General features: G+C 45.9%; 1 protein-coding gene across 1 annotated transcript in view; it reads left to right on the plus strand.

Moving 5' to 3' along the window:
- LOC111148857 (RELT like 1) overlaps nt 1-17,465 on the plus strand; it is a 76,698-nt gene that overhangs the window by 42,462 nt on the left and 16,771 nt on the right. Inside the window, 5 exon segments of the mRNA XM_022505661.1 lie at nt 2,761-2,985; nt 4,845-4,916; nt 11,608-11,665; nt 14,145-14,381; nt 17,017-17,155. Coding sequence (XP_022361369.1) covers nt 2,761-2,985; nt 4,845-4,916; nt 11,608-11,665; nt 14,145-14,381; nt 17,017-17,152 — 728 coding nt within the window. The 3' untranslated portion in view covers nt 17,153-17,155.

Consider the following 17,465-nt stretch of genomic DNA (forward strand, 5'->3'; position numbering starts at 1 on the left):
ACTTGTTTCTTTCCTTGGGGAAGCTTGGGCTACCTCACAGCATGGTGACTGTGTTCCAAAAGCAACTGCCCCAAGAGACAGGAAGTAGAAGCTGTCAGTTTCTTAGGGCGTGGGGCTTGGAAACTGACAGAGCATCACTCCAACCTATTCTATTGGTCCGGCAGAAGACAGAGGATGTATTCAAGGGAAGGAGATACAGACTTCCATCGGAGCTGGATAAAAGAATTTGGAGCCAAGTTTTAAAATCATCATAGAAAGGTACAATCATGTTGATTTTATTTCATAACGAGGAAACTGAGGACAGAACCATTCAATAACTTGCCCAAGTTGACATGCCTAGTAGGTGGCCAAGTTGTTATTCATGCCAGGACATCTGACCTTGTAACCTCAGTGCTATATGGCATCTCTCTGTAATTCATGTTTCCCTAATTGAGATTCATATCTTCATCAGCTTTTCCATGGTACAGTAATTATGAGATTAAGTGACTGATACCTGTTTGTAAATCACAGACTCTAAATATGTAGTATTTGCAGGGGTTTGCCACATGTCACATTAATGAAGACACATTCTCAACCACCTGATTCAGGAGGGGCTGTTCGCTCCAATTCCAAGCCCCTCTGCTTTCCTCCCTGTTCCTGGTACCCCCCAAAGAGAATTAGTTATCACCTCCAGATTGAAACAGACTGTGATTCTGAGTAAAACTCTCAGTCTTAGAGGCTGTTTGCTTCACCGATCCCTGTTGCATGGAATATGCGGAATTAAAACGGAGTTAGTAAATAAGACTTAGAATTGTAAAAGGAGTTAAAGAATTATTTCTGGTTTTTACTAAATGACTGGCCGTAAATCCTAAGTTAGGTGATATATTTGCATATGCTTAGGGAAGTGTGTGTGTGTGTGTGTGTGTACTTCCATTTATTTGTTCATTCATTGAATATATTGATTCCTGGAAGACAAATCAGAAGAAAATATACGTTATCCCCAGTTCTAGAGATTGTCTGATAAAATAATGAATGCAACCTTGTACAGACCTAAGAAACCAGCAGTTTCCTTTCCTGTTCAAAGGTCATGGGTATTTTCACGGGAAAGATCGATAGCTGTTTGCTGTGTGGCCTCTGGTTTGCAAATTGGGCTTCTGTTTGATACTATTGGCCGCAATGATGAAATGCAGTTATTTCACACCTGCTATTTGTCCCCTTACAATCACTGCCACACAGATCCTTTTTTATCAAAATACTCTGAGAGAGCTTATAATTAAACCTATCTAGTTCTCCAGTTTCTGGGTTTCTTCACCACTATTAATCTCTCTGATGGAGAGAAAGAATTTCATTTCATCACTTTAGAATCTGAGTATTCCAAGTAAGGACACTTCATTTCAATGAAATCTCACATGTTTCTTTACTCCTCCTCCTACCTGACTTCCTCCTTCAGCTGATAATTGTCTTCTCGTTTTGTGAGCTGGTGCTTTGCTGCTTTTCTGCCTACCTGGCTTGTCCTCTGTCGTCTTCGTTGACTATATCTCCTGATGCCTGCGTCTGGCTCTCTACTGCTCACTCTCCTTCCTAGAGGGGATGCGAGTCCCCATGGACAGGGACTCTCGGGAACCTGTGCGTGGCACCCCAGCAGGCTTGGATCTGGTAATAAGCCCGTGGGATGCTTTGACATGTCCACAAGCAAATTGCTCCTTTTCTTCAAAAGATGCCCCCTTCCTAGCTGCCCTATTTTTGAAGTCATAAAATAGGTCCTCACTGTTCTTTTTTCTCCCGTTGCCCCGCATATTGCCTTGGACAGTGTTTCTCTCAATCGGTGATGATCTGCCCATGCGTTTTGTGTGGGGACTGTTTCCGATGCTCCCCTACATGTTCTAAGATCCTCTTGCCCAGGTCGGGTTGTTTATCACTCTGTCCGGTTCCCAGCCTTGTGCTTTTCACATGGTGGGTGGACGATGAATTTTTATTTGGGTAAGTGCACAAACAAAAAAATGCACAGCCTTCCATTTTTATGTTTGTCCCCTGGGCCAAAATCTTGATGCCATCCCGGATTTTCCTCTCTTTTCCGTATTTTAGATCTTTCCACTTACTAAGTCCTTCTAAAACGTAAGCTCCACGAGGACAAGCACCTTTGTCTGTTTTACTCTGTGATATGTCACCAGTGCCTAGAATGTTCCTGCTGCGTAGTTGAGCGTTCATTATGTTGTAAAAATGGTTGTGACTATTTTACATGTATTTATCTCATCTTTATGATACCCTGGAATGGTGGGTAGGTTCTAATGAGTGTGTGCATTTCACAAGAAACTGAGTCACGGAGGTGCTAAGTTATTGCACAGCTGCTAGATGGGGGCGGGGGGTGTGTCAGGACTTGAACCCAAGGCTCCTGGGTCCATGCTCATAACCACTCAGTGCTCTGCTATAATGCTACCAAATGACTCTGTGTTTCTTTTGTGCTTGTCACTGCTCCCAGACATACTTAAAACACTGTGTGGCTCCTGCTGCAGGTGAGGAAGTAGAGGCTGGCTTGAGAGGTTTCAAAGAAACGACGCAGAGTGGGACGTAGTTTGTGACCAGCAGGGACAGGATGGGAACTTGGACTTGTAGCCACACCTAGCCCTCAGCCCATGTTCCATACTGCCTGACCCTCCAGTCTCTGCGTGGCCCATGGCTTGGGAGCCGACTCCAAATCCATGTGAATGTTCCCCGGGGTCCTCAGATTGTCCTTGCCGTGCGGCAGACGTCTGATGCCACCGTATGTGTTTCTCTCTGTAGACAATGGGGGCAGCCGCACGTTGCACTCCAGAACACAGACGACCCCAGCGCCCACCAACAACACGGGCAGCGGACACCCAGAGTATATCGCCTATGCGCTCGTCCCTGTGTTCTTCATCATGGGTCTGTTTGGTGTCCTCATCTGCCACCTGCTTAAGAAGAAGGGCTATCGTTGCACCACAGAAGCCGAGCAAGAGGTGGAGGAGGAAAAGGTTGAAAAGATAGGTAAATACCTGCGTCCTTTTTATGGCGATGTGGATGGGGGCGATTTCCTTTCTTTCTTTCTTTCTTTTTTTTTTTTTTTTAAAGATTTTATTTCTGCATAATCGCTACATCCAATATGGGGCTCGAACTCACAACCTGGAGATCAAGAGTCACATGCTCTACTGACTGAGCCAGCCAGGTGTCCCCAAAATGATCTGTCTTCATAGTAGGTGGTAGGGTGGTGTGTCTGTATGGATTTCATACTAACCACACGTGGGGCTTGAAACCTGGCCTTCACTTATGAAACACCTACCAGCACATTCCTTGTGGCTTTGGGCAAGTTCCATATGCTTCGAACTTCTGCTATTTAACTGGAATTTAACTTTAGGTAGTTGAATGCCAATTTAATTAAAATTTTAATTTAATTTAAATTAAATGAGGACTGTAATGTCCATCTTGTAGGATTATTGTGGAATTTAGAGAGAAGATGCATTTGATGTTTGGTACACATGGCCACTCAGTAACTATGAATCTTCACTATTACTACCAAGAGAGCTTCTGATAAGAACGATGGGGAATTTAAATAGCTCTCATCGGTTTTGTGGTATTACTTTTGCTGGGGGAGTTCTCTCTGAAACCTATGTGATTGGAATTTATATTTATTAAGTAAACAGTTATGTCAACAGTGCAGTTAAAGTATGGTAAGAAATGGTACCTTAGTATTAATTTGAGGATATCTTACCTTTTCCTCTTAACATGGAGTTAGGTAGGGTTTGGAAAAATCCAAGAAATAAAATCCTGTTTTCTTCCTTTGATGTTCTTTTCACCATGCTTTAGGGATGTTTCCTGACTTGGACTTCGGGGAGTAGTAGCTCACCTTCCTTATCCCTTTCAGCTCCTCAAAGGGCGGTGTGTGCAGAAGGGGACATTAGGAGTCAGTCACCTTTCAAGAGAGCCAGTGGGTGGAGTGGGGAGAGCTTCTTCCTCCCTTGCCAGCCTGTTGGCCTGTTGGTTTTTCCCACCCCCACTGACCTTTGAGGCAGAGAGAGAGCCCGGTTGCTGGATGAGTCATGGGTAGCTTATGAGCAAACCAAAGCCGTGTGTTTGTCAACAGAAAGCAAGCTCCCCCCCCGCCCCAGGCCAGCTTAGCAGTCAGTATTTGCACTGTTGAGCCAAATGCTCATTTTCGTGGAGGAGGAAGCCAACTGTGGATGGAGAAGACACTTTTCCAAGGACACGAGTAGGATGTTGCACGCCTTGATTCGTTCTCCGTGAACTAGGATCCCTCCCTTTTCCTTCCTCCCTGAAATTACACAGTTTCAGGGTGAAGGTTTGATTTTCCTTCAAAGACTGTCACCTAATACAGTTTCCTAAGGTAAATGGAGTTTGTGGGCAAATAACCACAGCCAAAATGTAGGTCATTTGGAAGTGTATTTAAATGAGAGGAGAGTCTTCTAAACATGGATGAATCATGACCCAGTGTGAGAAGGAAATTTGTGCTCTACATTTATATAGTATGTCTGCCGTTGAAAGGAAATCCAAGGAGAATTTTTTCTTTTGATTAACTGTTTTCTTCCCATGTCCCCTAAGGGTTTAAGGAAATGATGAGTGAGAACTAGAGTAGTAAGGATTGATACACACGCATGGAAGTGAGTGGGTGTTTGGACTGGAGAAGAGGTTGCTGGATCATTCTGGTGCTTGTTATGTCTGTGCGCCGGAGGAGTCACTCTGGGCCGTGCGTCGGGCGGTTTGGGGCTGAAGGAAGAAAGCCTCCACCCTTAGGCCACGGCTGAGCTTTCTAGAGACTGTTGAGTGAGGACTCCTTGCCTCGATAGAGGTGACCGATCATAACCCGCTCTCCTCTCCCCCTTCTCTTTCAGAGTTGAACGACAGTATGAATGAAAACAGTGACACCGTTGGGCAGATTGTCCACTATATCATGAAAAATGAAGGTATGGATGTTTTACTGTTCCAAAACAATTCAGTATTTGTGTTTTATTAAAAACCTGCCTTGAAGAGTCAGAATTTGTGTGAACTTCCCGGTTGATCTTTCTGGTCATCGGCAGTTCTTTTCACCTAAGCTCACGAATACGTCAGCTTCCAGATTATTCCACCATAAGAATGTCATCTAGTGTGTTTTTGAAGAGTCAGTGGGTGTGAGTGTTTGCAGAAAACCAGCCCAGGAGGCTCACCTTCTAATCCTGGCCTCACCTTGATTTGGGGAAAGTCATTTTACCTCATGGGGTCTCCGTTTCCTCCTCTGTAAAAGGAGGGTAATAAGTGATATTTACCTCATTGCACTATTGTGACATCCTCCATTCAAAGGCTTAGTACAATAGATTTGCCTGTTCTCTGATCTTTTCTGAAGTGTTCAGGCTTTTAAAAGGTATAACCTTTGTGAACGGAAGCATTTTTCCCTCTGGAACGTACTCTGAACTCTTGTCTTCTGAAAGGGAGGATGAACTGAATCTTGATCAGATAAATACTGGCTGTTAGCTGAGGAGGATACCATTACAGAGGGGCACGGGGCGAGGCCCTTAGAAGCTACTGGAGTGTGTGGGGCTCCTTGCCCACATCCCCAATAGCCTCAGGGCCCAGAGCCTCTAAGAGCTGGAGCAGCCGCCAGGTTAGCGAGTGTGGGGCTGAGGTGGGTTAACCTTGAAAACTTTGCAGGGGTTCAAGTTCTTCTTTTTTCTTCCAGGATTTTATTTATTTATTAGTGAGAGAGAGTGCATGAGTTGCATGAGTTGGGGGAAGGGGGCAGAGGGAGAAGCAGACTCCCTGTCGAGCTGGGAGCTCAATGTGGGCTTGATCCCAGGATCCTAAGATTATGACCTGAGCCGAAGGCAGACGCTTAACCGACTGAGCCACCCAGGCGCCCCGGGGTTGGAGTTCTGACGTACAGCTTCCCAGTATGCACTGTTTGCTGTGTGCCAGGCCTGTTCTCAGGGCTTTCTAGGGACTAACCACCTCATGGTTCAGATACTTCCTTCCCATTTTGCCGTTGAGAAACCGAGAGACCCACCATGCTTAACTGACTTGCCAGCACCATAAGCTGGCAGGGGCAGAGCTGAGACTTGAACTTGCGCATCTGACTCCAAAGGCCATGCTTAGCCACTTGCTGTCAACTCCTCTTTCCTTTTATCAGGAAGGAGGGATGGGAAACGTCTTCCTTTTAAAGTGATAACCCGTACAGCTGGGATAGTTGATAAAACTCCTTAAGCATTAACTCACAAATTCTCAGAACCACCTTCTGGAGGTAGGTAGGTCCTTTTAGCATCCCATTTTGCAGATGAGGAAACAGAGGCCCAGAGCTCGTACCGCCGGCGTGTGGCAGGGTGGCGCCTGCAGCAGACCCCTTCTCTTCAGGAAGGCAGAATAGAAGCGTTTGACTGTCTGGGACTAGTATGCTGTCCCATATTACATACTAGTCCCAGTATATACTAGTCCCATACATACTAGTACGTCCCAATTACATACTAGTATAGAATTTCCTCACCTCCCACACACATGGGCAAATAGGTCTGTCCTTTCCTATTTTATTTTATTTATTTATTATTATTTTTTTTAAAGTAGGCTCCATGCCCATTGTGGAGCTCCATGGAAGGCCTGAATTCCTAACCCTGAGATCAAGACCTGAGCTGAGATCAGGAGTCAGATGCTTAACCAACTGAGCCATCGAGGCGCCCTTGTCCTTCTCTTTTTTTTTTAAGATTGGTGGTGGGTATTGTGGAGGGCATGTATTGCATGGGGCACTGGGTGTGGTGCATAAACAGTGAATCTTGGAACACTAAAAAAAAGATTTTTAAAAATTTATTTGTCAGAGAGAGAGAGAGCACAGGCAGAGGGAATGGCAGGCAGAGGGAGAAGCAGGCTCCTCACTGCATAAGGAGCCAGATGAGGGCTCCATCCCAGGGTCCTGGGATCATGACCTGAGCCAAGGGCAGCCACTTACCCAGAGGTGCCACCCAGGTGCCCCTGCCCTTTTCTATTTTAATGCCGTCCTTTCTCAGGAAGTAGCCTCTGTTTCCTCTGCCTTGATTGGTAGGTCTACTGGAGTAACACCGAAGGCACTGTTTTCCTTCTCCCTCCTCCGCTCCCCAGTTCTCTCTCCCCCTCCCCAGTCCATGCTTTCACTAGTCTACCTATGATTTGTCCAGCCACTGTGAGCTTGGGGGCGTGGCTCCAATCCTCTCTGTGGCCCTTGGTTCTCCTTGGCCTCTGGGAGACATCTGACCTCACTGGAACCCTTTTCCAGACATGTCTGGTGCCGAAACCACAGCTGGGGAATTAGATCCATACTTGGGTCTCTTCCCAGTTTATAACCTAGCTTTCTAGTTTGCTTTGAGGCTTCAATCCTCTACAGAACAAATGCCTTTTTAAATCCTTTGTCTGCGTCATTAACAGTCTCTGAACTTAGTATCCATTTAGATCTCCTTGACGGTGTTAATTTTCCTTTTTTTTTTTAATTGTAAGCACACCCTAGCATAACTTTTCTTTTAAAAATTGAAAAAAAAAAAGAATAAAATGAAATACAACCCAGCCATTACCATTCGCTATGTTTATTTAGGTTTTCTTTGCCTATATTTACATATTTGAAAACAACTGCAATCGTGATTTATGACTAGTCTTCTGCTTTGCATTTTTAATTTGGCTGATGGGGTAATATTTCACCCGTACTCATGGTGACATTGTTTATGGCTTAAATACATCATGTCTCAAATATTGCAAATTGGGTTAGTTTATATAAATCTCTTAAGGGATAAATTTTTCAGCTGACCTGCATACTGATTATTTTCTTGCTAATCTCAAAGCTCGGATTAGCGACAGTGCTACCCTTAATTTATCTTTTTAGTGTGTGGTCATTGAGGTTTTCTTGAGTTCTGTGGGCTTTTGGAAATTACCTGCAAGTCCATAGCCCAGCCTCTCTGCCAGGCCCTAAACGGTGTCATCCGATGACAATGAAGACTATTGTGGTTACTGTCCAAGTGCCCCTGGTTAGTCACGCCAGGCAGAGGGATCCTTTTGTGAAATTCTTACCTTGGGGCTCAATTTATTTTATGGCAAGGGTTCTGTTACAAATGATCATTACCGAGTGGGTCTCCTCAGAGCTTGCTATCATGATCATGCTGACGTTCTTGGAGCATTGAACTATTAACCATTTGGGTAGAGACTTGGACATTGAAGGAGTAAGAGGGAGAACATCAGAGTCAAATTCATCCACCCGAGAGCAGACGGACCAGGGCTTGTGTCCAGGTCTCTCAAGCTGGCTGGCCGATCAGTTATGCTCTTTAGGGCCTCAGTATCTACATCTGTAAAATGGGCATGATGACTCTGTCTACTCTTAGAGAGGTCAGGAGAGTCAAACATGATGAAGTCTGCAAAGCTTTCGGCCAGTGGTTGGCACACAGCAGCGCTCTGATTTTGGGGGTGGCTGTAGTTCTTGACTGGGAGATTTGCCTTGATTGCAAAGGAATCTTTTTTTTTTTTTTTAAATAATTTCATTTTAAAATTTATTTGAGAGAGAGAAAGAGAGTATGCAAGCAGGGGGAGGGGCAGAGAGTGAGGGAGAAAAACAGATTCCCTGCTGAGTGGGAAGCCCGATTTGGGGCTCATCCTTGGACCCGGAGATCATGACCTGCACTGAAATTAAAAGTCAGATGCTTAACGGACCAAACCACCCAAGTACCCCTCAAGGGAATGTTTGAAGAGAAGAGTGGTGGGAGAGAAAAACAGGGCATTCTTCTTGCCTGATTTGACTGCTGCTTTATACCTAGGATCAGGCAGAAATTCAGGACAGAAGAGAGGAAGCATTTTATGAAATTATTACCCTCTAGAAAATTTCTCCTGTTCTCGACAGGTTTTCCTTGCCCTGTAACTGACTGCTCCCATTCTCTGGAAACCCAGGATGGGAAGTCCAATGGACAGAATGTTGACAAGTGCGGGAAACACTTGTTTATTGTAATTATGAGTAATAATCAGGGAGGAGATAATGTTCAGTAGAACTTAATCAGATGACTGCACTTTCATAGTAATTTTACAACCAAATTAAAGCACATGTCTAAGTCCAAATGGTGGGGTTACGTTAGAAAGTTTTCTTAACCCAGGAAACCACATGACTCCACATACCAAACCACATGACTCCACATGGACAGGGAGGGTGTGAGTGACGTTTGCATAGAAACTTGAGCCTACACTTAAAGAATTCGCTCATAGCAAACAAGGGCCATTTTTAAATTTTTCTAAGAGGTAGGGCGAGGTTCAGGAATACATGAATATAGAAGAAACAACACAAGTCTATTTAAAAAAACAGTTTTAGGAATGATTTTAATATATTTTAATAATCTTCCTTGATCATTTTCTGACCCCATCTTTCTAAGGGAGGTCATCGTTTTATAGGTGATTAGTTTCCTCTGGCAACTATTTTAAGCTTTTGTTTTTAAACAGCTCATTCTTACAAGTGGGTGCTCTTGGCACTGTCTATTTTAATACCTTTTTTTGTTTTCCCTTTTTAACGTCTGTAGTCTTGAAGTTTAGTAAATGATGGCAGAGAATAAGTGTCAGCTGGCAAATTAGTGTGTCTTCCCTAAACCTTTTGTCTAAACAAAAACTAATTTTCTGAATCCTTATTATTAATTAAAAGGGAAAAAGACAGACATGACCGGATTGTAGTTCCCGTTTGTCTTGTAGAGGGTAGCATGCCTCTGTTGTATGGGAGAAGACTCTGCCAATCCATTTCAAAACTTTCTCAGTAATCACAGGAGTCTTATTTAGGTCAGAATTTGGGTTAGAGAATGTGCTTGGACATCGTCACAGGGAGTCATGAAGGGCAAAGAGACTTTTTCTTTTAGAAAAGATGGTATGCTGTATTATTTCTTTTTAAAAAACCTATGCCCTTGCAAGGGTTGTGAAGGGGGCGAAAATGGATCATGGGGACAAAAAAACCCTTATTATTTCATATGCATATAGTACACAAACAGATCTCTATCTGCAGTATTATAATTTCATAAGAGGGTGATTAGAAAAAAGATGTTGCAAAAGGCTCCTGGGCGGGGCAATAATTATTTAAATTAAAAAACTGAAATTTGGGGGCACCTGGGTGTCTCAGTCAGTTAAGCATCTGGCTTCGGCTCAGGTCATGATCTCAGGGTCCTGGGATGGAGTCCCGCATCGGCTCCCTGCTCAGCAGAGAGTCTGCTTCTCCCTCTCTCGCTGCCCCTCTAATAAATGTGTGCTTGCTCGCTCTCTTATAAATAAATAAATAAATAAACAAATAAATAAAATCATTTTAAAAACCCTTAAATTTAATTTTTAAAAAGTTGAGAAGCACTCTGTCAACCTGTGACTGTTAATACCTGAAAGCAGTAGCGTTGAAACTAGGGTTAATTTTCCTCCTCCAAGGATGTCATTTGAGCCGTTAAATGTGAAATGTTGCTGTTGGCTCCCATGGCAAATAGTGATTTTTTATTCTTCCGTCTCTGGAGAATTTTTGGTTCCTCATGAGAACAGCACTTAAAAAAAATCAATGAAAAAATTAGGAGTCAGTAGTAGCACTTGGCTTTGCCAATTAAATATCCAAGAGGAGCTGGAACCCTCGCTCAGTCTTTCATCCTTGAGAGTCTGACCAGTCTGTCAGAGGCAGAAAGAACATGCGTGTCTGTCGGGTCGGAGCGTGGGGTGGGGACCCAAGAAGCTTGGATTCAGTTTGCTTTGGTTGACAGCCTACCCCCAACCTAAAATATTGGATTTTTAAAAAATTAACATTGGAAGTCTAATTTAATTCAGTTCATGTTAGGTAACCTCTATGTGTGACCAACTCTTGGAAATGTCAGGTATCTGGCCAGAGCTAAGGTCTTGTATGGTCCTGCAGACAAGCTAAGCTAATGGCCCACTGGAAAATTAACCTTCTCACATCCCTGATTCTGTGTGGGGTAGACTTGATGATACCTAGGTATTCAGAGGTTAATTAAGGCTAATCAGCCGGGCTCATGCAAGGTCTTAGAATACAGGTCTCTCTTTTTTTTTTTTTTAAAGATTTTATTTATTTGACAGAGAGAGAGATCACAAGTAGAGAGAGAGAGAGGAGGAAGCAGGCTTCTTGCCTAGCAGAGAGCCTGATGTGGGACTCGATCCCAGAACCCTGAGATCAGGACCTGAGCTGAAGGCAGAGGCTTAACCCACCGAGCCACCCAGGCAGCCCCAGAATACAGGTCTCTTAAGACCTATGTCTCACTATTCGTTTAGTCAAGTGAGCGGAGTACAGGGGCATAGTACCATGTAAATTTCCCTTTCGTTTCGGAGGGGGAAGAACAGTAGTTTTCTGTGTCTGTTGGAACAATGTGTAGGAAGCTTGGCCCTATGGTAGATCCGCTTTCCTATCTGTAGGTTCTCTGTCACTCGTACCGAATTCCTGCGTGGTGAAAGTTATCCACAGATGGTGCCATTTCTAGGGGTTCCCTTGGGAAAAACTTCCCTTCTCTGGGACCCCAGGGCCCTGTGAACGGAAGGACCTCAGATCTTTCCCCAACGGCTTTTCTACTCTTTATTTTCCTTCCAACAGCTTTTCTGATGTGATAACTCTGTGATTGCTTATGTGATTCATTACATTTTAATCCTTTGCTTTCTTTTTTTCTCCCCCCTTAGCAAACGTTGATGTTTTAAAGGCAATGGTAGCAGATAACAGCCTGGGAGACCCTGAAAGGTGAGTACATCCCCCCTCTAGCCATTTAGTGGCACTTTTTTCTTTCTTTCTTTTTTTTTTTTAAGTTACCTGCTAGAGCTGGTTTCCCAGCTTTAGCCTGGTTGACATTTGGGCCAGATAATTCTTAGCTGTGGGCAACTGCCCTGTACACTGTGGGATGTTTATCAGCGTTCCTGGGCCCTGCTCACTAGATGCTGGTGTCCTCTTTCCCCACTCTGTGTGACCCAGAATGTCCCTGCCATTGTCAGTGGTCCCCTGGGGCGAATTCAGCCCTAGCTGAGGATTGTGGCATTGGAGAAACAATAAAGAAGTTGGAGTTGGAGTTGGGAACCTTGGTGGAGTCTCCCCTCTGCCATGTATTGGCCACTCTGTGTGGGCAGTTAACTCACAACCCCGGGCACAAGTTCCATCATTTACACGTGGAGATAACTGTTGTACTCAGTTGCTTGGGTTATTATAAGGAACACAAGGGGCTTGGGGTATTGAAAGACCTTCATGAATCGTGATGATGAAGTGAAAATCAGGCTGGGTGGGCTGTTGAGATTATAGTCCCTCCTAATGAATTACAGAGAACTGTATTTCTGGAGAGGTTTTTTTGTTAGTTTGTTTGTTTGTTTTTTTTTAAATTTCTTCAGCAAGGAGCATTTATTGAATGCCTGCTCAGTGCTGGGCACAGTGCTAGAGCTGGGCTTTCACAGATCTTGGAGTCTGGAGGGCTTAGGCTGGAGGGAAAAGGAGCCTTGGGCATGAAGCCTTATGATGATGGGGAGCACGGCCTTATGATGGGGAGCACGGCCTTATGATGGGGAGCACGGCCTGATGATGGGGGCCACGCCCATGCTTCAGGAACAGCAAACATTAGGTGCTCCTGGGGCTCTGTGGGGCCAGAGGGAAGTCCGTGAAGGTTCACCAAAGTGCCATCTGAGCCAGATACGTGACAGGCAGAGACTGCTTGGAGGTGGAGAAAGCCCAGGGCACAAACACTGGAATGTAAAAGCATGGGGCAGAGAGTTTGGCCTGGAGCCGCCAGAGAACACGGTGGATAGTAGCAAGACGGGCCAGGAAGGCAAGTTGTTCCAAGGGACAGGACGAGGAGTTTGGACCTTTCCCTGTTTACTCTGCGGGCGGTGCACCAGGCACATCATAGATAATCTATAGTGTGTCACACCGGCGTGTTAGGTGTGCCCTTTGTCGAGGTCCCTCCGAATGCAGGTGGGTCAGGCTAGGAAGCTCTGGCGGTGTGGTTCAGAGGGACGTGTAAGCTGCGATATCTCTCACGTTCCAGCCCTGACCACAGATGCCTCCCTGGTGTTTGGACCATGTAATCTCCGGGCCTGTTGGCCTCCGTTATTTTGGGGTGATGGACAGTGCCTGTCACTGGGTTTTAGGGACTTGAGAAATGTTTGTCTAATGGATGTTCTTAAACTTGTGACTTCAGCTTTCCACAGTGTGGAGTTAATTTCACATTTTTTTGGTCTCAGGAAGCTGCTGCTGTGTGTTTTTATTTTAGCGATCTAAAGAGCATCCCTAAAGAACACTGGAAAACTTCTGGCTATCTCTGATGTTTGAGACTGTGTCCTCTACCATGCACACTGCTTTTTAAAAGTGCAAGTGGGCCGGTTTCTGGGAGCAGAAAGGCTGCTTGATGCTGTCATGAGACTTGCGTGTGCCTCCGGGACTGTTGGCCTGGGCTCAGGGCTCAGGGCTTGGGCTCCGTGGGGACATGCCGCCCCACCTCTCCGCGCACCTGTACCACGTCAGAGGGCTGATTCCTGGTCAGGCCAGCCCTGTCCTGTTTTAAAGTCTCCTTTTCTAGTGGACCAGAGTGTTGGTATGCCTTTCGAAGATGGCCAACATCTGACCTATATACGTCTGCTTTTTATATTTTGGATGGTCTGGCTGAATTTTTTTCCAGGCTGTCAAAGAATGCAGTCTCTCTTGTTCTCTGAGGCACTGTGGCATGGTGGTTAAGATCATGGTTTCTAGAATTAGGCTTTCCTGATTTGGATCTCAGATCCATCACTTACTAGCTGTGTGACCTGAGGCGAGTTACGTTAACTTCTCACTTTTAAAATGAGGAAATTCGTAATACCAACCTCATGGGTTTTGAAAACGTGAGCAGAATTAACATGTATGAAATGCTCAGAATACGAATGTTTGCTGTTTCTGTTACTGTTGTCAACACCATCAACATCTCTGGAGTGTCCCTTTTGAGATCTTGACCTAAAACCTTTCTTCCTTTGATGCAGTAGTCAGCCTGGATCAGATCTCCTAGTTTAAGTTGTTTGATCGTTCACATGGAATTTACATGTTTTCTCTTCTTCAAGGCACGTATGTTCGTGGGATCTGTCTGTTTAGAGACCCTGGCAGGTGCTGGGCTATGATTTAAAGCCGCTCCTTGCCTCGCAGGGGAGAGCTTGCCTCAACTAGTCCTTTTTTTAAGTAACCAGTTCTACCTTTTCCTCTCTCTCCACCTTAGCCCAGTGACTCCCAGCACTCCTGGGAGCCCACCTGTGAGCCCCGGGCCCTTGTCACCAGGAGGCACCCCGGGGAAGCACATCTGTGGCCACCATCTGCACACAGTGGGCGGGGCCGTCGAGAGGGACGTGTGTCAGCGGTGTAGGCACAAACGGTGGCACTTCATAAGACCCACCAACAAGTCCAAACAGGGCCACGCGAGGCGTCAAGGAGAGGTCACGGTCCTCTCCGTTGGCAGGTAAGGTCCCTGTGGAGGCTTTGGGTTTGTGTGACATGCTTGCTGGGCTGTGTGGATTTGTGTGTCCCTGTTAAATATAGAGTATGATGTCCTAAGCCTGGCTCCAGTTATAGCTCTGGGCTTTCTCCACGTCTCCTGCTCTGAGTTCTACATTTTTCCAGCAGCAGAAGAACCCTGAGAGGTGGCTATGCTAGAACATATGTCAGATGTATTAATTAAGGTAAAAAAAAAATAACTTGCGGTATTAGGGTTCTCTGGGAAACAGAGCTAATAGATGTATATAGAGATGTATACGAGGAGATTTATTATAGAAGTTGGCTTGCGTGATTATGAAGGCCAGAGGTCCCCACAAACGGCTTTCTGCAAGCTGGAGACCCAGGAATGCCGCCGGTGTCATCAGCCCCATTCTGAAGGCCCGAGAACCAGGAGGCCAATGTTCGAGGGCAGGTAATAAAGAGAAAACCAAATTATTCCGTCCTGGGCCTTCTTGTCTGCTCCGTCTCTTAAGGGATTTGATGACAGTCACCCCTCTTGGTCAGGGCAGTCTTCTTTTCTCAGTCTTTGGACTAAGAGCTGATGAAGCTGTCTTGGAAACGGCTCACAGACGCACCCAGAAATAACGTGGTCCCCGCTCTCTGGGGGTCTGTTCGTCCGGTCAGGTTGACCCACGATGCTCGCCAGTGCACGGGTTCTAACAGATAAAGCCCAAACCTCACACAGAAGTTTGTGTTGCGCTTGTGCGGACCGACACACTAGCGAGCAGCTCTTGGAGTAGCTGCCCAGGTGCTCCCCATCTTGTGGCTCTGCCACATCTGCCGGCAGAAGGAGAAGGAACAAGGAAGACTGTTCCTACGAGGTTTGATGGGAGAGGCCTGGAAGGGGCACATTTCATCTTCGTGCCCAGGCTGCTGTCTGGACCTCACTTGCCTACATGGATTCCTGCGACTGCTTTCTCTTCGGTCACGTTACCTCTGTCCTGTGCACCTGTCCCCAGTCCTCGTCTACCATGGCCTTGGGGCCTCTCTGTGGTGTGGAGCGCTCACACTTCCAGGGGTGAATCCATTGGACGGCGTGGAGAACATTGGTTCAGGGGGGTCTTCCTCAGGGTCCGCTGCAGCCATCCTGAGTTCCAGGCAGGAACCAGCTGGCAAAGGCGACGTTTGGGAAGGCAGCGGGAGTTGTGGTTACAAGTGCGTGTGCCGGAGCTGGGTGCGGGGAGCAGATTGGCTCTTCTTTTTCTACAGAACATGCTCTGGAGAGAGGGATCTGAACTCATCGCATCTCCCTCATTTGCATGCTGGCACGACTGCTTCCATATTCGCTCTCGTAGTTCTGTGCCTCAGTTTCCCCCTCTTTAACACGAGGAGGACGTAACACTCACCTCACTGGGTTGCTGGGAAGATTAAATCGGTTGACTCACAGGAAGGTCTTAGGCCAGTTTCTAGCACTCTGCTAGAAAGAGTATCTTAGAAACTTAGGCCAGTTTCTAGCACTGTGCCCTCTGCTGTTGGCTACTATTATTATTATTATGATTTTGATCTGATTGAGTTTTAGCCTCTATTGCACAAGCAACAAGGAGGAGAGTGCAGGGCTGTTTCCCACTTAGAGCAGAAGCCTACAACTCATGACCACACTGTTTTATTAAGAGGCAGAGTCATGGGAATTTGTAAATGCGGCATGTAATGAGAACCTGAGGCTTGTTTAGACAAAGTGTATTTTGTTTGCTTTAGAAAAAAAAAATCTGCTGAAATTTTCAGCATGGCTCTTGTCAATGCCCAGATGTAGTTCTCTTTCTTGGATGTAGAACACTGTGAGCGTTTGCTTATGACCGGCTTCCCTGATCCTTCTTTTACTTCCTCAGAGGCTCCCTCCTTGTGGTTGGTGAGCTCATTTAGACAACGAAGAAGGAGAATGTATTTTCCTTTAGATTGTTTTAAGGGAATTTTAGACCAGAACTCGAGAGAAGGTATTATGAAAGACTTCAGTCAAACTGAGTCAATTTCCTTAATTTCTCTTTGAATTCTTCATGAAAATCCCTTCCTTAACTTCCTGAACTTTTTCCTAAATCCTTCATGAAAATTAGCCCACATTTTCTTAAAAAAATAGTCGAAAGCCGAACACACAGAGAAACCCTACCACCAACCAATGCTGATAAAGGACACAGTTGGGGCCCCTCTAGCCGTGTGTCTGCAGAGATAAGACTTTCTGAGGGGTGCACTTGAATAAGGCAGCTCTCAAGTGAACCTTCTGGTAGCATCAATCTAAGTTAGTTGTGCCTTTAGCCCGCCCTCTGTGGTTAAAACAACTGATGGTCAACCCATGTCCTTGTTGGGAACCACAACCCCGAGGCTATTTAAAATTTGAGTCCTCGTGGTTTCTAATGCATTTTTCATGCTCTAGAAAGTATCCAGCAGAGTGTGTGATGTGTTGAGGGTAGGTCACCTGGAAGGTTTGGCAGGGGACAGGGGCATTTGTGGGTAGGAATGCCCCCCTCCCCCTTATTGAATGGGGTGTTTTTCATTGATGTCCCATATTTTGGCTGAATTTGTTTGGGACCCTCTAGACTTCTGATTCACTCTTGAGTCTTGTTTCCTGGGAAAGCAAAACCCACCACACCTGCTCTTCACCCCCTCAGGTTTAGAGTGACGAAAGTGGAACACAAGTCAAATCAGAAGGAGCGGAGAAGCTTGATGTCCGTTAGCGGGACCGACAGCGTCAATGGGGAGGTGCCTGTGACCCCTGTGAAGAGAGACCAAAGTGACACGGAGTAGCAGGTGAGTCGCAGTTTGGGTGACACGGGGGTTGGGGCGGGCATGGTGGGGAGAAAGTGCTGAGAGCCTCCTTGGTGGGTGGGCGTGTGGGAATGACTGGGCAGGGAAGCGAGAGCTGGTGGGGGTGTGGGGGATTGAAGGCGATTCCATGTCTGTCCAGGGCTTCTGGTAAAGAGTTCACAAACTTGGGTACCTCCAGGGGCCTGGCCGGCATGGTGATGAGGAAAGAGGCTTGCTTAAGACACAAGGTGGCATGGTGGGGATTGTGGCAAACTAGAAACCCGAGCCTGCCTGTCGGGCTAGCGTTACCACA

Source organism: Enhydra lutris, unplaced genomic scaffold (assembly GCF_002288905.1).
Source record: "Enhydra lutris kenyoni isolate GAN:26980312 unplaced genomic scaffold, ASM228890v2 scaffoldscaffold21, whole genome shotgun sequence".
Taxonomy (NCBI): Eukaryota; Metazoa; Chordata; class Mammalia; order Carnivora; family Mustelidae; genus Enhydra; species Enhydra lutris.